General features: G+C 33.9%; 1 protein-coding gene across 3 annotated transcripts in view; it reads left to right on the plus strand.

Annotated features, from left to right (window-relative positions):
• Positions 1–21,193, plus strand: part of UBA6 (ubiquitin like modifier activating enzyme 6) — an 85,848-nt gene that overhangs the window by 60,539 nt on the left and 4,116 nt on the right. For 2 of the 3 annotated variants that reach the window (XM_004466872.5, XM_058297647.2), the window contains 11 exons: positions 539–667; positions 2,245–2,296; positions 2,385–2,448; positions 3,364–3,433; positions 4,682–4,753; positions 7,818–7,935; positions 9,113–9,306; positions 10,022–10,149; positions 11,079–11,166; positions 11,399–11,493; positions 17,163–19,337. In XM_004466872.5, the coding sequence (XP_004466929.2) occupies positions 539–667; positions 2,245–2,296; positions 2,385–2,448; positions 3,364–3,433; positions 4,682–4,753; positions 7,818–7,935; positions 9,113–9,306; positions 10,022–10,149; positions 11,079–11,166; positions 11,399–11,493; positions 17,163–17,298 (1,146 nt within the window). In that variant the 3' untranslated portion in view covers positions 17,299–19,337. Of the gene's footprint in view, positions 1–538; positions 668–2,244; positions 2,297–2,384; positions 2,449–3,363; positions 3,434–4,681; positions 4,754–7,817; positions 7,936–9,112; positions 9,307–10,021; positions 10,150–11,078; positions 11,167–11,398; positions 11,494–17,162; positions 19,338–21,193 lie in introns of those variants that run through there. The other variant, XM_071216214.1, reaches the window with a different exon arrangement.

A 21,193-nucleotide genomic window follows, 5' to 3' on the forward strand; every position in this document is an offset into this window, starting at 1 on the left:
ACAGTTCAACACAATAAGAACATGATGATAGTAACTCTACAAATAATAAGACTTCATCATGCTCTTTGGGATAAAAACTGGGATAAGTTCTTTTCTGATGACAATTTCATGAGTGGAGAGGGATCTCTCAGACTTCTTATTCTCATGATAAGGTCAATTTCAAAAATGTTTTCTCACTTTCCTTTAATTCTCTGAGTGTCATAAAGCCAACTTTTTAGGTATAAACTATTATAATACTTCTTGTAGTAATATATAACTAATAATTTATAGATAGGAAGACATGGGGATAGTTTGAGAGATAATAAGTTTCATAGTTAAAACTCCATGTCCTGTCTATATCCCTTCTCCAAAAAAAAAAAAAAGAAGGAAAGAAAGAGGGAGAGAAGAGTTGCAGAGACAAGGAGCTTGAGGTGGGAAAAAAATTAAAATCATAAAACACATGAGCTGACACTCTAGGACTTGTCTAATGCATTTGGTGTGTGTATATGTAATTGAAAATGTATTAGTTATTCTATTTTTCTCTCTCTTCCATCCTTAGAAGATACAAACTGGACACAGTTTAGAAGGCTGTTTTCAAGTTATTAAGCTACTTAGCAGAAGACCCAGGAATTGGTCCCACTGTGTAGAATTAGCAAGGTTAAAGTTCGAAAAATATTTTAATCATAAGGTAAGTATACATTAGGGGATATTAAGAGCAAATCTAACTTTGGCTCATTTGGTTATTACCAAATTAATTTCATTGACCTGAAATGTCTGCCTTTTCTTTCAGGAAGTGTTTTAGAAATAAATTAGTAAATTGAATGAGAACGAGTGCTGGGACAACTAATTTCTCTTTAAATGTAGTTGATAAGAGAATGCATTTAAACCCCTTCCACTGGCTTGTCAGTTGTGCATTTTACTGATCCTTGCCTTTCTGTGTGCAAAATGAGTCTTAGAAAGGGTTTTCTTCTAGAAAATAAGGAGTACATTTCTGTAGTGCTTGTTGTAGTGTAGAGATTTGTTCAAGAGTAGAAGCAAGAGATGGAGAAAATAGAGATATTCACTCAGGAATTATGTTGGAAATTTGCAATCCCCACCATATCTCATAATCCTGTTTGTGTCTGTTTCCTTCTCTGTAAAATGAGGCAAATAAATTTGTAACTACTTCATAGAATATGGTGAGGATTAAATGAGTTAATACATGTAAAAGATTTAGAACAGAGCCTTGCTCACTAAATAGTAACTGTTATTCTTATCTCCAAATACTTAAAATTGCTAGAATGTTTCCTGCACTCTTCCTCTTTAGTATGACCTTGTGTTAAGCTCTTACCTATCAGAATGTGAAGTAACTTTATCTTTTAAAAAAATCCTTCTGGGAGTGGGTGTAGCTCAGTGGTTGAGTGCCTGTTTCCCATGTATAATGAGGTCCCAGGTTCAATCCACAGTGCCTCCTTTAAAAAATTTTTTTCTGATTGTACTTACCCTATTTTTTTTTACTTCCTTCATGACTCTACTTCTTGGAAAAGTGGTCTATATTCCCTGTCTCCACTTCATCACTTCCCACTGTTCCTCTATTCAGGAAATATGCCTTCTTTCTCCATTATTATTCAAATTCTTCTTACCAACAATTATCAATGACCTTGTTTCAGAATGTAAAGAGTTGTTTTAGTCCTACCTTTTGTTGGTTTTTTAAACTCTTACAACCTTTTTTGATTATGAAAAATTCAACCCAAGAATGTGGAGAAAGTAGTATAATGAACCCCCATGTAATCATCATGTACCTATTACCCAAGATCAACAATTACCAATTCATAAATGATCTGGTTTCAGCCATATCCCCACCCATTGGAAGCAGGTCTCAGACATTATATCTTTCCAAAACATAAAATGCTTTTATTCCTACCATTTTCTTTTTTTTTTTTTAAAGATTTGCACTTTGAAAGATGCAAAATGATATGTAAAATATTCCCCCATTTGTGTTAGAAAGGGGTGAAATAATCTATATTCATCTTAACTTGTAGATGGGAAAAAGATAAAGCCTAAAATTATTAATAAAATATAATGGATGTTACTCCAGGTATGGAGGGAAGTGAGAATGGATGGAATACAAGGGTGGCTGAAGATTTCACTGTCTTTTTCTGTGTTTTGATTTTTTAACCATTTACAAAAATGATTTTTTCTTTCTTTTCTTCCTTTTTAAAGCTTTGGTAATATCTTTTTTTTTTTTTTTGGTAATATCTTTTTAAACTCATTTTTTTTCTTTAGGCTCTTCAGCTTCTTCACTGTTTCCCTGTTGACACACGATTGAAAGATGGCAGTAAGTGTGACCAAGTATTGAGAAGAACTTTTAATGAAGTTAATTCAAATGGCTACTGATATTGAAAATGTCTATATTTTTTTGTTAGGTTTGTTTTGGCAATCACCAAAGAGACCCCCCTCTCCAATAAAATTTGAATTAAATGAACCTTTGTAAGTATATCCAGCATTATATGTATTCTTCATTGTTAATTTCTTAACTGTATATAGGTTTACATTGCAGGGTGAAATCTTAAAGCATTTTAATGTTAAATGACTGTTCATCAAGTCAGTCTAGCTAACAAAATCAGCTACACCCCTTCTATCCCTTCCCATCAATGTAAATAATCTCCTTGTTTATAATAAATATTTACTTTAAGGTGAAACCACACTAACCTCTTTAGTTTTATCTATTAAATGATAATATATGTTTTTATATTTAATGAGTCCAATATATAAGAAACTTTAGTTACAAGAAAAAAACATTACCAAATATCTCCCTCAATAATTTCAAGTTAGTCTTCAAAGGTGGTCTGTGAGTGAATACAAGTATACATTATTTATATTATATGTTAGATTAACACTTATGTGTATACATTTTAGTTAAACACTTGCTATTACCTTCCTTTCAACAGATAAATCTATATACTTTTCTTAAACCTTTTGCTTCTCTTCATCTTACCCTAATGCTTCTTGTACAAAACTTATCTCTTTTTTATTTAAACAAACATAATTGCTTAATGTGAACCTGTTAGACACTCTTTAAGACCAAATGTGTAACATTTTCTTATAATTAAAATTCTTTTTCATTAGACAAATTTTTCTACTTCTGGCCACTCCTTCCCTCAAAATAGTCATGGATTTTATCTGAATATTGGTCTTTGTAAGGATAAACACTTGATGTTTTATCTTTTATAGCTTTTAAATATCTTAGTTTAGATCAGAATTTCATTGTCATTTTAAAAACTTTTGTAAAAAGTAAAAATGCCATGATTTTCACAAACAACATTTCAACATCTATACTTTCGATGAATTAAACATCTTTGAATTGTACATTCAAACTTTTGTTTTATTTTATAATTTCAATAGGCACTTCAGTTTCATTCAGAATGCAGCAAAACTATATGCTACAATTTATTGCATTCCTTTCACAGAAAAGGTAGGTATTCTTCAAGCCCTAGAAAGTAATACAAAACAAGGTCAGATTTTGATGAATAATTAACTAATTGCATCAAAATGTGTTCCATGTTGGAAAGAATCATTGTTTGATCTAAACTTTTCATTTTGTTATAATGTTGCCCATTCTAACACAGCAGAAGCTAAAGCTTGCTGCAGTATTAAGGTAGAATTTTACTTTCTGAATTTAAATAGTGAAACAGCAGTATTGTATAAGCAGTCACGCTTTATTTTTAAAGCATTTATAACATGTTAATCAGCTTTAGGTATCCTAATTATTCTGAAAAGCCAGAGTGAACAATTTCATAGCAACATAAAGGTATTCCTTAGATGTTCTCTTTGTTAACATTTGTTTGGATTATGAGCTATTATATGCTTTTCAAGAAATTTTTTAATGCTTTTCTATTTTAACATTTCTTATCATCATACCCATTCGCAGAGTCATATCTTCAATAATTAACATCCAGAGGGCCTAATACATTTCTACTAGAGAAGTATGTATGCATTAGTGAATTTTTCCTCACAAATGCATATTAAAACTAAATAAATTGGTATACTTTTAGGTTGGCTAAATGGAGAAAGGGGAGCTAGATGTTTTGCATTCCAATAAAAATGCCTGTTGTAAAGTAATCCTTTTTGGAATTAATGCATAGTAAAATATGCCATACGTTTGATTAATCTAGTATTCTAATCATTCAGTATAGTATTCTTTTTCTGAAAGAGATAGGATAAGTAGTAGTTTACTTCAAAGCAATATTCCTTAGTTTTCCCTATGATTCTTCTTAATAATGAATGTGGTACTGATAGCTTTAAATTCATCTAAGTTCATCTCGAACCTTTTAAATATTTTCCTGCTTCTCAAGATATGAATTCCATTTACTTGTTTATACTATTTATTGAGTATAACTTGTTCAAGGAATTTTGTAAAACATTGAGTCTAAAAAAATGAAAAAGATGGGTCCTAATCTAAAGACATGCAGACTATTATTAGACTATTAAAAAATGTGCAGAAGGTAACAAATATTTCAGATTTGTTGACTAATAAATACTTTTTCACCTTTCTTATAGCCTTTATAGGCAACATTTCTATAAAGTTAAATATTTCAAATGTTTGTGGTTCAAATATTCAGATGATAAATTATTGAAGTATTTAAATATGATAAAGGATCTTTTTAGAGTCCCAGAATTAGATGAATACATTTCTTAATAAAATTACTTTTTAAAAAAACAGGATTTATCAGCAGATGCCCTCCTGAATATTCTTTCCAAAGTAAGGATTCAGGAATTCAAACCTTCCAGCAAGGTATGTTTAGAAATTCATTCATTCAGCAGATAATTCATTGAACTACTCCTATATCAAGCCCCATTATAAACCCTGTGAATACAGCAATGAGCACAACAAAGTTCTTGCCCTCATGGAAGTTACATTCCAATGGGGCAGAGTCAGACAATAAACAAAAATGCCAATAAGTATATATTACTGCAATGTGGGGATAAGTGCAAAAAAAGAAAAATGAAACACGGATAGGAAATAAAGAATGATGAGTGATGAAGCTGGTGTTATTTTATATGGGATGAAAGGAGAAGGCCTCTTGGACAAGGTAACATTTGAGCAAAAACATGAAGAAAGTGAGAGTGAGCCATGTTAATATCTGATGAAGAGCAAGGTAGGATAGCAAGAACAAAGCAGAGAAAGCCCTCCAAGGCCAGGAGTTTTTCTGGCATGGAGTAAGCAAGGGGGATAATGACACAGAAGAAATTAGAAAGATAGGTAGCACTGTGAAAAGTACTTTGGGTTTTGCTGTGAGGTGAGAAGCCAGTGGAGGATTTTAAGCAGAGGGGCAAAATAATCTGACTTAATTTAAAAGGATTACTCCGGTTGTTGTGTTAAGAATAACTGTATGGGGAAACGGACTTGGCCCAGTGGTTAGGGTGTCCGTCTACCACATGGGAGGTCCGCGGTTCAAACCCTGGGCCTCCTTGACCCGTGTGGAGCTGGCCCATGCACAGTGCTGATGCGCGCAAGGAGTGCCATGCCACGCAGGGGTGTCCCCCGCGTAGGGGAGCCCCACGCGCAAGGAGTGCGCCCATAAGGAGAGCCGCCCAGCATGAAAGAAAGTGCAGCCTGCCCAGGAATGGCGCCGCCACACTTCCCGTGCCGCTGATGACAACAGAAGCCGACAAAGAAACAAGACGCAGCAAATAGACACAGAGAACAGACAACGGGGCGGGGGCGGATTAAATAAAATAAAATCTTTAAAAAAAAAAAAAAGAATAACTGTATGGGACACTAGAGGTAAAGTGGAAAAAGTTATTACATTACTGTAAGAGTACAGGCAAGAGATGATGATAGTGTGGTAGAGGTAGATAAGTAGCAGGACAGTGTTGATAGGGGGTTGGTAGCCTGATAGGATTTGTCACTGATTTTAAGTGAAGTGTGAGAAGGGAAAAAATTATTTTCTTTGTTGAAATAAGAAGTAAAGTTAACTGTTAAAAGTGAGGGGAAGGAGAATATAGCCAGAGTTTGAGGAGAGAAAAGAAAGTGTGAGGTAATTGCTCAGGGGAGTGAAAAGGTCACTTAATTAGAAAATTTGTTATGATTGATAGCACTGATGATCCACTAAACACTAATCCACTTAATGTAATCCACTAAATATGGGTCCAACACTCATATTTAGCTGCTTGGGTGCAACTTAGAATAGATGAAGAATTGGATGTAACTAGGATTGGGATTTTGCGAGGTAAATATATTCGAAGGAGCGAGAAAGTATTAATTGATTATGAAATTTGGACAGTAAAAAGGAAAGTTTGAAAATATTAATTGTTTTTTTTACATGTTCAGTATATAACTTTCTTTCATGCACTCTAAAAATCATCCATGAAACCACTCTCTGTTCCCCTATCCTTTTAGCTAAACTGGAATTGATAGAATAATAACTGTTTCCCTACAAAATTCAAGAAAGAAGGAGTGTTTTTTGTCTTCCATTCTTTATTTTCATTTTAGGGAAGAGGAAGATATGTAGGCAGTGATTTTATACAAGTAGATGGATTTGCTGAATGAAATGTCCATAACTTTGTAGTATATAAAGAATAAAAGTATTGCAGGGATAAATAGACTCCCCATATAAAGAAGGTTCTCACAGCCCTTGTTTCTCATGGCCAAAACTCCTAGTCAGTAGCCAAGGAAACATACTTGGAGTAACTTTGCTGGCCTTTATTGCTCTTGCTTCAGTACATTTTTTTGGCTTGCATTGCTGCTATATTGCTTCTCATCAAAGCTTTGGGTTAATAAATTACCCCGAATGATTTAACTATAGTTGTAACATGAATTATAACCTATTTTTACAACTCCTTAAAGCAGCTCACAGTGAGACTTCCAGGATCTAGCACTTCTAGTTACAGGTGCCACTGCCAAAATATCAACTATACATTATACAAACAAAGTTTCTGCTTTCCTAACTTAATATTGTTTAAATACTTTTAATAATGTTTGATCTGTAAAAACATGGGTTGGATGCAATTTTTAAATGAGTAATAGTACTTTAATGTGTGATAATGTAGCTAGTTTCTTGGTTTGAGATTATTAACTTCACTGACCTTGTAAAATGACTAATAAGTAAATTTATTGAGGATAAATTACTAGCGGTATGTGCTGCCCTACCTAAGCATGCTAAACTTTCTTAATGAAAGAAGACCTATTTAGAAAAAAATTTCTTGTCATCTAATCAGTAAGTATTTAAAAGTTGCCCTCTATCTTTTAAAAGAAGACAATAAAATAAAAGAAAATGGGGAAAAAAAGAATACCTGCATCAAAAAAATAATAAGAAAGGTGCTTTCCCTTTTTCTTTTTTAAAAAAAGTTGCTCATATAATACATATTTATAGATTTCTTCATTTTCTTTGAGACACAGTACAGCTCTGCACTAGGTAGAAAGAAGCAATTTGGATAAAAAATAGACTTATCAGAATCACATATTATTGATTAATATTAGTATTGTTTTAGTGTGGAATTTTTAAAAAAGATCTATATGAACTGAGATCTAATAGGCTATTCAGTAAATATTTTAACACCCACTATGAGCAAGTTTGGTTTAGATATATTGGGGTTGTATCAGTGAAATAAGATAGATAAAAGTCCCCATTCCCATTGAGTTTACATGCTTGTGTGTGGTGATAGGTAATAAACAAGTAAACAGGTATATAAGTAACAGTATAAATTACTAATGAAAGTGTGAAGTACACTGAACCACAATGATTAATAATCTGATTAAAATAGGTGAAGAGAATATGTGATTTATTTAATAGGAGAGAGAAATAGTAACCAAACTCAGGTGCAGTGTGTGATAACATTAACAAATATATTTAAAGGTTGTTCAAACAGATGAAAGTGCGAGGAAACCGGACAATGTTCCTATTAGCAGTGAAGATGAGAGGAATGCTGTTTTCCAACTAGAAAAGGCTATTTCATCCAATGAAGCTACCAAAAGTAAGGGAAGTCTTTATAAAAATGTTTTGAATTGGTGGGGATTTTATTTTCACTAAGCTCTACGTAAAGCTTATGGGATTAAATAACATTAATAATAGTATTAGTTGATTTCATGAGCACGTGGAAGTCACTGTTTAGCTGTGACTAAATTCACCATTTTCCTGGCACTGCCTCCACCTCAGAGGTTGAAAGCTAATTTTCCAAATCACATTAACTGCTTCATTGTTCTCTTGTATGTTTTAGCCTTTGAGATTCTATTTTGTGATTCCTGTTTAATTCATGGTTAGTATAAACAAATATGGGGTCCTTTTGGAGATTAACCCTTAGATACAGATACAGTTAAATAACTTTAGTAAAAAGAACCGTAAGCATTTCTTCTTAGATTCTTAGCCTCTGTAATTACTGACTGGGAATCCAAATTGATCCATACACATTCTTGCTAAATGGTCTTAAAATATCAAAACTAGAGAAACAGAACTCTTAACTCCTTAAAAATAGAGGTTTTCACTCATGTTCGTAGTTCTGCCCACCATTTTTATATTATATAAATCAATGTTTCCTAAGCTTTGGGGATTTGATGCAAAGACCAGTAAAATTTTAGGGAAAATGACCCAGAATAGCCAACTGTGTATTTTGTCAATAAAGGGTAGTTGTTTCAACTTAGTAATTTTAGTTCTAGAAAAAATTTGCTACCTTTTCTTATTTTCTCATTTCATCACAGATCAGACTACACCTGTCTAGAGAACAATTTTCAGAACCACTAATCTAGAAAAATTTTGGAAACATCTGTGTATTTATACGATCAGTTGATCCTATTTTAACCCATTTTTAGTTATCAGAGAGAAAATGTTTCATTTTTTTTTAACAAATATACAATGGTGGCATTTTTATTTTAAACCACTTGCTAGCAGATATGGTATTGTGGCTTTTTAAATTTTTTCTATTTATTTTGACTGAAAGGGGAGAAATTTTTAATATAAAAGTTTAGTGATATTTTTAAATCTATTATTTTCATTTTTTTAAATCATTTCAGTTGCCTGACCTCCCATCTTGTCTTTTTTGATCATTTAAAAACATAAACAAAAAAGAATCTTTAAAGAGTTGTGAATCCTCATTGCTTTATACCTAGTAAACCTTACTGATTGCTAAGAAACCTTTTTCTGATTGTTATGATCAGGTGACCTTCAGATGGCAGTGCTTTCATTTGAAAAAGATAATGATCACAATGGGCATATAGATTTTATTACGGCTGCATCCAACCTTCGTGCCAAGATGTACAACATTGAACCAGCTGACCGTTTCAAAACAAAGCGCATAGCTGGTAAAATTATACCTGCTATAGCAACATCCACTGCAGCAGTTTCTGGCTTGGTGAGTTTGTTGTCCTCTGTATTAAAATGCTTTTTTTTTTTTTTTTCCCATTTTCATTGTGTCTTCCCTACCATACCATCCTCAACCATTCACTCAGACTGATTTCTTAAAATACAGCCGTCTATGTTCTAAGTTTCAGAGCTATGTAAACATTTTAATACAGAAAATGAGCTCAGGATAAATAGATTGCAATTTTTCTTACTGAATATATAATCCTGTCAGTCATGTTTGTATCCTCCATAGAAGTCAGGTGCTCTGATTTTTCTTTGCCCTATAAAAATGAAGTTACCATCGGTATTTAGGAATGTCTTACAATGTAATATTTTCTTGATGATTCAGTATCTTTAGTATGGCCCCCAGTTTTATACTGTACTATATCACACTGTAGTGTTATTCTTAGCATCTATGTAGAGTTATCTGTCACTACATTCAGTGACTTAAGTGACTCTTATATTTTCTTAAGTTTTGACATCTCTTAGTAAAGAGACTACATGGGAAAAAATATATTTTTTACATGGAAAAATAATATATTTTTCTGTATAACTTTTTTTACCACATGCAGGAAAAGGTTGAAAGTTTGAAAGTATAAAATATGCTAAAAGTAGAGTGATTTAGAGTATATAGCTGCTTGAGAAGAATTTAGGAAAATTAAAGAGATGAAATTACAGTCACAGATAGTTTGTTTATTTATATAATCATATCACCTTTTATCTAGGTTGCATTGGAAATGATCAAAGTGGCTGGTGGTTATCCATTTGAAGCTTATAAAAATTGTTATCTTAACTTAGCCATTCCAATTATAGTATCCACAGAGACATCTGAAGTAAGAAAAACTGAAATCAGGTATGCATAAAGGTCTATTTCTGTTGAATAAGGGCCATGAAATATAATATTTACATCTTAAGAGGAAGAAATCCTGGCTTCACCTCTCCTTTTCGTAGGTATATCTCCTAACTTGGAAGACCAGGTCAAATCCCATCTTCAAGAAGCATTTCCTGACTAAACTAGCTAAAGAATTATCATAGCACTTAACCTGTTACACAATTTAGCATTGTGCTTTCTATATGTTTCATGAATGTCTTCCTAACCTAGATGAATTAGGAGGCAATTCAGTATCTGGCTAATGGATCATAAGATTTAGAATTTAGCTCCAGTACTGACAGCCTGTTTGATAATGCTAAAAATCACCTTTGTGCTACCAGATTGGCAACAACCAAAACTTTGACAATGTCTATCTTGATAAGATAAGAGAAAACAGGCCTCTTCATACATTGCTGATGAGAATGCAAAATAATAAGGGAAGTATGGCACCAAATTTCAGACTTAATGATACATTTGCACACATCTCAAATGATATATGCTCAAGATACTCATTCTGGCCTTGTTTATAATACCCAAAGATTGGAAACAACCCAAGTGTCCAGCAATGGAGAACTGAATGTCCATACAATGAAATCCAGGCATATGTTCAAAAAGAGAGTGAGCGACCACAATAAAAATTTGGAGGAAAAAAAAGAGAGCGAGCACACATGCATTCTAAGTCATATTAAATTATAATGAGAACTACAGGAAGAATCAACAAGATACTGAGTAAAAGGGTGGTTGTTTCTTTAGTGTGATGGGAAATAAGATTCTCGAAAATTTAAGAAGTTGTGTTTCCTTTTTTCCCCATCATCATTTCAAACTAAATCACAAATAATAGATTGCTGGTTTGTTTGTTTATATAAAGGAGGAAAATTAAAATGTTTGTTTTGAATTTTTTGCTACAACAGAAATGGAATATCATTTACAATTTGGGACAGATGGACTGTACATGGAAAAGAAGAGTTCACCCTTTTGGATTTCATAAATGCAGTCAAAGTGAGACATTTTAATTTATTTGGTTCTTTAGTAACTTTGAGTTTGCTTTCTTTTAGTCTTAGTTCCTTAGTTTCTGATAATGTCAGTTCCTTAATGTCATTGCTAGTTATAAATATTTAGCAGGAGTTTGCTTGGTTGTTCTTTTTTAACTGGTTGTTGATCAGCATTGTCACCCAGCATTTTATATTTGGGTGTAACTTTGATTGCTTCTTTTTTGGGTATTCATTTATAGGAGAAGTATGGAATTGAGCCAACAATGGTGGTACAGGGAGTGAAAATGCTTTATGTTCCTGTAATGCCTGGCCATGCAAAAAGGTTAAAGTTAACGTAAGTATCCAACATTACGTGTGAAAGATTCACAGAAATTGAAACCTGAATGGGTACACACTAGAAAGTTAAATATAGAGGTTTTCAAAGATTAAATTAAAGCATAAATTAAAGCATTAATAAAGATGGTAAATCTGCCAGTTGAAAGCCAACAGGCTACCTCTCAAAAATTCGTAGGATTACAGTACCCTTGGGAATTTGTTATAGTGCAGTCAGCACACTAAATAAAAGTAGATTCATCTCTTATGTTGAGTCATATAATGACTATGCTTTTGAAACTAAGCTATAAAACAAGAATGCCAGACTGTTCATTTAAGTCATTTTTCAACAGAGTTTTGTTAAAGAGCACCCATAGTTATGTATTAGGCACTCTTCTAACCATTAGGGATACAACAATGAACAAAGCGAAGTCCCTTCTCTACTCGAGGAGCTCACATAACAACTAAACAAATATATCAGATGGTGATAAGTGCTATGGAGAAAATAAAGCAGAATAGAAATAAAGGAATGTGGTAATGGGGGATAGAGGAAACCTACAGATTATTATGTTAGCCAGGTTACATGGTTTACCATTTCAAAAGAATTACTGTGATTGCTGTATTAAGAATGAAAGGAAAAGATAAAAGTAGTGAAACCAGTTAAGAGACTTCTGCAGTAATCTACACTAGATGGTGGCTTGGACCAGGGTCATCGCTGTGGAAGAAGTGGTCCATTTGGATGTGGGGTATGTTGAGAAAGATCTTTAACTAATGTTTCCACAGTCAATCTATTAGGTATGTATAAATTCTTTGGATAAGGCTTCCTCAACTAGTGTGTTCATTGAATCCGTCTTGCCAATGTTTGCCCCTATCACTTTAATTTTTATTTTTTGCTTGTTACATTCTATAGAATTAAAAACATTCATTGTCCTTTAAAGGAATTTTATATTTTTGCTCTGATCTTTTCACTCTATGCTGATTATAAGACTTAACTACCAGGAGGCAGTCTTATCTTTGTCCTTTTCTTGTGCTTGAAGTTTGCCTCATAACCCCTGAATACTGGCAATAGATAATCCCTGTAGAATACATCGGCAAAAAGGATTTTCAGGAATTTTCTTCAAGTTATAATGAACATCTCTTTCCCTTTCTTCACCAAGGGGATTCAGTTCACATCAGTCTCACCTACCTACATAAAGATTTATTAGATTCCTCAAAAGGCATTTTTCAAATAATAGTCATGTATTAGAGACTATTCCCTATTGCCTGCTGAAGAGCATATCCTCTGGTAGTTCTTCCTTCTTTCTCCCCTACATTAGTTTTTCACTGTATACTGGGTGACCCCCGTTATGTAAAAACTTAGTGTTTCCTTCCTTAATCAAAAAATCTTGTCTTGACCCACTTCCTTTATTTGCCACCAACCTCCACCACATTTCTCTGCTCCCTTTTCACAAGAATTGTCTGTACCCACACCTATCATTCTCTCTTAAACCCATCTTTGGTTTTTGCCCTTACTCACTACTGAAACTATTCCTTAAAAGGTCATCAGTGATCTTCAGTGTTTTTTAAATACAGTAGTGGTTAATTCTTAGTTCTTAATTTATTTAATCTATCAGCAGCATTTGACGCAGTTGGTCATGCTTATCACTTTCATAGAGAATTTTTCATTTGACTTCCAGGATTCGACAGTCTTGGTTTTCCTCCTACATCTGCTTGATCCTCTCTAGTTTTCCTTACTGATTCTTCTTTTCATAACCTTATACTATTGTGATACTGCCTCTCTTATCTCCATCCATTCCTTTGGAGATTTCATCTAGTCCCATGACTTTAAATATCACCTATATGTTGATAACTTCTAAATTTAGTATCTTTAATCTCGACCTGTTTCTCAAACTCAGGTCTAATATATTCAGTTGCCTTCTATATATCTTCACTTAGATGGTATGCTGGAGTTCAATCAGGAGATAGAAACCATATTATACCAGTTATTTGAACAGGGGAAATTTGATATAAAGAATTGTTACCTAATAATAGGTAGTTTAACACTGAAAGAGGTAAAAGAAGACCTCTAGGGTTTCAAAAGTAAGGTGCGGGGGGAAAAACAGCTACTTCTTTGCCAGGGTTTTTCAGCCTCATTGCTATTGACATTTTGAGTTGAGTAGTTCTTTGTTATGAGGAAGGTGAAGGGATAGCTTTGTAGTTTAGCAGTATTCCTGGCCTCTCTTTCCACTAGAGATCAGTAGCAAACCCCTTACCCAGTTGTGACAACTAAAAAAGCATCTTCAAAGAAAATGTGGCTTCCACAAAATCACTCAACTGGCCAATGGTAAAGAAACTTGCCAGAAAGTTTGGGGCAAAGCTGGTATGCATAAGCCACCTGCTTTTACCATTTATGTGAGGTCAGAACTGGTTCATAGAAGTGGCCCACGGGGTGAAATTACAGTTTCCTTAATTGGAGCTCCCATGCAGTCTCCAGGTAGAGCTCTGGAAGAAGATGGGAAAGTGGCTCAAGGGTATAACTGGAGCTGATCTACCAGTGCTCCTGGACTTTGCAGTGAATAATAAAAATGGGTAACACCCAGAAGGGAAGTGGTTTACTGGTCCCTTCCTCTGGCAGTGTCACTCTAGTGTCTTGTGTTAACAAAACCTACCATTCTGCAGGCTGGCAAAAGGAGAAATTTACAGGATCCAGCTAGAGAGATAATGAATTGATAACTGGCATAAATAACTAATAGGTATCTCAGTAATTCCAAAATTAAACTCGTGACCTTCCCCTAAAATATGCTTCACTGGCTTTTTTTCCCATCTCTGTTTTCCCATACTTGCAGTTGGTCAGACCAAAAATTTTGGCATTACTGTTGACTTTTTTTAGTCCATTAGGAAATTATGCTTTGTCCATCTTCAGATTATATCCAGAATCTGACCTTTTCTCACCACTTCAGCTCCTACTTCCCTGGTCTAAGCTACCACATTTTTTGCCTAGATTACTGCAATAGACTTCACAGAACTCCTTGTATTGCCTTTATTCCCTTAGAATAATATTCTTAACACAATTAGTATTTTATTTTAAAATAACAATTATATCTTATCCTTCTGCTCATAATCCTGTAATGGCTTCACATTTTTATAGTAAAGCCAAAATCCTTAAAATAGTCTACAAGGCCCTAAATGATCTGGTTCCCAGTTAACCCTAAATGTTCCTTTCCTCCTCTCCCCTTTACTCACAATATTCCAGGTACACAATCTCCTTGCTTTTCCCCAGATACTCTAGGCGTACATAGAACCTTTGTTCTAGGTGTTCCTGCTGCCTGTAACTCTCTGAAATGGCAAACTGGCTGACTCTCACCTCAGTCCTTGTACCTCTTGAAGCAGTCCCCCTGAACCCTATTTAATACTGCAACCCTTCCCCTACCCTAGCCCACCATGCTTAATCCCCTTTGCTTTTCCGTTTCTAATTTCCATAACACTTAACACTCTTAAGATACTATATATTTTACTTACTGTGTTTTTTATCTGACTCACCACCTCCCCACCCCCTATAATGTAAGTTTCACCAGGGCAGGAATCTTTAACTTAGACCAATGCCTGGCACATAGTAGGCATTCAATAAATATTCGTCATATGAGTAAATGAATCTTTGCTTGAGAGGTTTCCTTTAATATAGCTATCAGCCTTAGCTACAATTATCAATTAAGGTGGTTAATCACTTTTAATTAGCATAATCCATTCTTACCTACACTTAAAGAAATAAAATTACTATTAAATTAGCTAAGACATAATTCATCTTATATTATTTTTTCATTAGGCTCCCTAAGTATCTTCTGGTTAAACTGTGAATAGTAGTATTTAGAATTTTTTATTGTATGCTACCCAGATAAGATTGGAATGTTTAGAGCTGAAGCGTGTTCATGGCTGAAGTTTAAAATATGCTGCAAATAATTGACAAAAATTTGCTTTAGAGAGTTGACCAATATTTGAAACCTCTAGCATGATATTTTGTGAAAGCTGTTTCTCATTTTCTTAAGCTCTTCATTAAGCACATGTTTTTTATACATTGAAGAGCTGCACACTTTAGGCTAGTAGGTGGGGTTGTGGTTAAGAGCATAAACTTGGCTTCAGAAAGACCTGGATTTACATCCTTGTTCAACTACTTACTTGCTTTGTCACCCTGAGTAGCTTACTGAACCCTTTTGAAACTTAGTTTCCTATCCACAAATAGGGATAATTGTGTCCACAGCTGTCGAGCACTACAATAATAGTAAGGGCTTATTAAGAGCACAGTGCATGGGAAACGGACTTTGGCCCAGTGGTTAGGGCGTCCGTCTACCATATGGGAGGTCCGCGGTTCAAACCCCGGGCCTCCTTGACCGGTGTGGAGCTGGCCATGCGCAGTGCTGATGCGCGCAACGAGTGCCGTGCCATGCAAGGGTGTCCCCCGCGTGGGGGAGCCCCACGCACAAGGAGTGCGCCGGTGAGGAAAGTCGCCCACCGTGAAAAGAAAGTGCAGCCTGCCCAGGAATGGCGCCGCCCACACTTCCCGTGCCGCTGACGACAACAGAAGCGGACAAAGAAACAAGACGCAGCAAATAGACACCAAGAACAGACAACCAGGGGAGGGGGGAAATTAAATAAATAAATAAATCTTTTTTTAAAAAAAAAAAAAGAGCACAGTGCTAAGAGCAAGCAGTATAATGGCAAGTAAGGAAATATTCTGTAAATGTTACTTCTGTTATTACTTTGTCATCATATATCTTCATCATACAGCCCTTGCCCTCAACGAGTTTATAGTCTACTAAGGAAAATGGATCTGTTAATTAATTATTAAATGTTACTTAATTATTATTATTATAAAGATTTAACAATACTATAGACAGTGGTAACTTAAACCACCAGCTCAGGATAGACTTCAGTGGAGGATTCTTTGAAGAAGGATTATTCTAGGCAAAAGCAGAACATGCATGATCTCTTTGGTGAACTAGAGTATTTTAAATGGCTTGAGGATGCAGCGTTGAGGAGGATGGTAGAAAGAATAAAAGTTATATATGGGTTGACATATCTTTTAAAATGTTATTAAGAATTAAGTAATACTAGGAATTCAAAGTCTAGTATGAGGTAGGCACACAATATATAGAGCATTATTAGGCAGGACTGGAACATCAAATTTACATTTTAAAAGAATTCTGATGGTAGTGTATAGATTGGAGGTAAGAGACTGGAGACAGACCACTGAAGCTACTGCAGTAATCTAGGATGTATGTAGGTGATACTTGTTTTAAGACAGTAGCTAGGAGGAAGTGATTTTTCAGTAGAAAAGACAGTTTAAACTTGGAACAAATGGGAAAGGCGTAAAACTTAGTAATTTACTGTGATGTTTTAACGTGCATAATGATATCTTCAAACTTCATAGGGAGTCCAGGAGGTAAATTAGTTTTTTTAAAAACCATTACTTACATTATCTTTTGATAAATTGTCTGTATTCCTTATTGGTACCAGCAGTGGTCCAAATTGGTTCACTGTTGGTAAATGGGGCTTTTAGTAAAGAAAAATGAATATATGAATACAGATAGATTATTAGATTTAAATATAAGTTTAGAGTTTCTATACAAGTCCACATTCTCTGGACAACATTAGTCAGGAAATCACTCCTTTTACAGAATTCACTAAATTATTTATTCCTTGCTTATTTTTCTATAGAATGCATAAACTTGTGAAGCCTTCTACTGATAAGAAATATGTGGATCTTACGGTGTCATTTGCCCCAGATATTGATGGAGATGAAGATTTGCCTGGACCTCCAGTAAGATACTACTTCAGTCATGATACCGATTAAAAGAAGTTACTGTAGCATTACTCTAGAACTACTTGCTTCTGGAAGGAATGCACTTAAGAAACTAAAAATATCGGGCCATAATACTACAGATTTCTCCTTTGATGAAGCCTTACTTTAAGGGTCACATCAGTACCCTTAATTTAAGGGTACACCAGTAGGACACTAGACCGAAAAATTGTAAAACAGGTTGAAGTGTACACTTGGTCTAGTGTTTCCTTTGTGGATAGGATCACAAGCAAGTGTGAACTAGAATGCCAATTTTAATGCTTACAACAAATACATGTAATAATCTCTCTGAATGAAAGGAAGGAAAAAATACTTACCCATAATCAGATTCCAGAAGAGAAAAGGATCAAGAAATTGGAAATAACAAATGTAACTATCCACAAAGTTTAATGCTATTTTGTGAATTTCTTTTTGTTTACTACTTAAGACCTATTTTTCTATACAAATAGTTAGGTGCCTGCACCTCTGATAATTAGGCTTTGAGAATTTAACACTAATGGGAAGAGGAAAGGGGATAGTGGTGGTGGATGAAGAACAGACATTGTAAATTGTGCAGTAAAAATTTACTCTCTTGTTACCTCAGTTAGTTTAACCAGTTTGTTACTTTGCTATCACCCCAAAATCAGGGTTTCTGTTGGTAGCATCAGCATTGTAAGCCACGAGCAATAGGTCAGATGACACATGTTAACTTGAACTAAATGTTAACAGTATTACATGGACTTTGGCAACCCTCTTAAAGAATCCATTAATGTGAACTTGTATTTGCCTAATCATTTTATTCTTAGTATGACTTCTAATGTTTGCTATTTTATTTTTTTGGAACGCTTAATCTGATTGCCATAGTATATAAGTCTAAAAGGTTTTGTTTAGAAAGTGTCCTTAGAAATAGATAAAAAATAGAAATTTAAAAATCATCACTAGTTGAGTCTTGATTTTCTTTTCTTCCAGCAGTTTAATGGACAGAAAAAATATATATATTCATTTTTATTTTAAAAGGAAGATTATTATTTTATTCTCCTTTCCCAGAGGGAGAACTTGACTATGATAAAAATTTATTTTTTTAAGTCTTTATGGATTGAAACTTTCTGTTTTCTGATATAAACTATTGCAGGTGTTCATAAATGTGCTTTCGTTAAAATGACAAAGTATATTCACCACAGTAAACTCAGTGAGAATAGCAAACAATTCTTTTATTTTTAAGGTTATCAGTCATTTTAAAGCAATTAGTATTTTTTAAGGGATTTATATCCCTCTCTGCTTTTCATCTGCCCTTCTATTCAGATCATTAATAGGTACTTTGATAAATTAAAAACTAAATTCACAGCAGTATTTTTCCAATTTGGTATCCTTTACACTCTATATTTATTTTCCTTTTATTCCATATTACAAATAGCTTAGATTATTTTGTCCCCCTGGATTATTTCATTCCTTTATTAAAGTATCATATAAAAGCATCCACTTGGGAAAATATATTTGGGAGTAGAGGTGAATTTGTATAAAAAATTAATTTTACTTAAAATTGAATCTAGGAAGATCAAAACTCTCTATGACTTGGAACTTAGGAAGCTAGAAATAAGAAAAAGACCTTTGTATAAGAAGCCTTCCCCTGCCCCCCTTCACTTTGTTTGCTTTATGACAGTAACTGTTAATTTCCAGGAAGCCATTCATCAATACTCAAAGATGATCTGATAACTTGGTTATATTTCACCTAACTCTCCAGATAATTTAGAAGTAAATTTGGAACCATGTTATCAACATACATAAACAAAGTCAACACACATTAATTTCATTTTGGGATTAGTATCTGCAACCATTTTGTCATAGTTTTTTTTTTTCCTGTAGGTAAATGGTTATTTCCATCATTTCTCTAAGCCAGAAAGCCAGGCTGAAGTTAATGACAATTTTTCATATTATTTTGTTTACTTCTGTACTGTGATATACTGTTGGTAATTGAAATACCAGATGTAGAAATTATTTGATTTTTGTATGTACCACTGAGTAGTTTTTTACTTATTAAAAATAAATTAAGAAAATTGACAGTATCTTTGTTAATCATGTTCCATAGTTGACTACAAAAATTCTAATCTAGTATTCATTTTATGAGTAATGTTGCTTTAGTTCTCTCATTTTCAAATTTTGCAGTCATGGAGATATAACCATCACTAAGTGGACTTTTCTAAACCTTCTAGAAATTCTGGTAAAATACTTGGTGACCATATTAAACATGGCAGTGACCATGAAAAAGAGTTCTGCTAAATTCCATACTACTAGTTGAAGACCGTTTTGATTTTTGGTTTTTGGTTTTCCCTCCTCATAATTTGTACCCAAAGATAGAACTTGGAATTAGATGTGTATCTTTGTTTTCATTCTTTACCTCTTATGGCACTCCTTGATGGTACCAGTGACAAGGCATAAAAAAATCAACTGTTTATCGAGGCCAGTATTTTATAACTAGTACAAATGAAGACAGGAAAAAAAATTGTTCTCTTGAGATTTTGAGGAAAAATCTCTTGACCTGATACTTCTTTCAACTCCAGTGAATAATCATAAACTTGCCGTGATTGCAAAAAACAAATCTTTTAGTCTACAAGCCCCAGGTTTGGGTTTGACTAAATTACTTTTCACAGATTCAAAAACAAATCAATAAGTTCTTATAGATCAGAGTAAGTAATCAGTAGGTAGTTTGTGTTCATTTTCTCTCGTCATTTCTTTTCTAAATTTAGATAATGTATTGAAAAGAGTACATAAAGCACAAATATGGCAGTTTGTGGAATAATTTTCAAGTAACTGCTAAATAACCATCAAGTCAAGAAATAGAACATTGACAGCAGCCCAGCATCTCCTTATGTGTCCCTTCTGAATCACAACCAGCTCCCCATACACACACATCCTCTGGCAATTTGTGATAATTTTGTCCTTGTGTTTGGTTATAGTTTTACTACCTTCATTTACTTTTGCCTGATTTTAAAACTTATAGGGGAGTGGCTATAACTCAAGTGGTTGAGCACCGTGTACATAGCTCTGGGTTTGATCCCTGGTACCTCCTCAAAACAAAACAAAACCAAACAAACATGAAAAAAAAGCCAGCTCTCATTAGGGAGCAGATGTAGCTAAGTGGTTGAGCACCTGCTTACCATGTACAAGTTCCTGGGTTCAATCCCCAGTACCTTCTTAAAAAAAAGAAGAAAAAAAGAAAATGTATTCGTTTGTGGTCCTCTTCTTTTTCTCAATATTATATTTCCATCTTCTCACAAATATTAGCCTTGTAATTACCCACTAACTAAGTTTTCTGATGCCTTCCCACATTTTTTTAAAAAGATAATTTGTCCAGCTTTCCTAAATGTTCTCAAGTAAGAGTATTAATCCAAATTGCCTAGCCTACATTATTTTCTTTCTAACTGTATATTGCTTATGTGTAAAATATAATTGCTTTCTGTGAATTGCTTTTGTATCTGGAGACTACAAAACTCTCTAATGAGTCTTGTAATTTATTTCCAGATTCTTTTGGATTTTTTACAAAATACTAAAAAGAATCCCCCTGAAATTTATAGCTTGATGCCTTGTTGCTAAATGTGTTGGTTTTTAGACTAGCTTGTTAAAAATGCAGGATCTTATTCAGACCTATTGAATCTGTATTGGCATTTTAACAGTATACCCAGGTGATGTGTGTATACAAGCACTGGTTTCTCAACACTTCTCAATATACCATTGACACAGAGAAATATTATGTACCAGAATATGTGAGAACCAAATTTCATATCAAATTAAATCTAGGTGTTGAAGTTAGGGATACATAAGAATTTTAAATGACTGCAATGTAATGAAGACATATAATACCATATTGCTTTGTTCAGAGAGAGGGAATGACACAGTACAACCACTGACATTA

This window comes from Dasypus novemcinctus, chromosome 1 (genome assembly GCF_030445035.2).
Source record: "Dasypus novemcinctus isolate mDasNov1 chromosome 1, mDasNov1.1.hap2, whole genome shotgun sequence".
Classification (NCBI taxonomy): domain Eukaryota; kingdom Metazoa; phylum Chordata; class Mammalia; order Cingulata; family Dasypodidae; genus Dasypus; species Dasypus novemcinctus.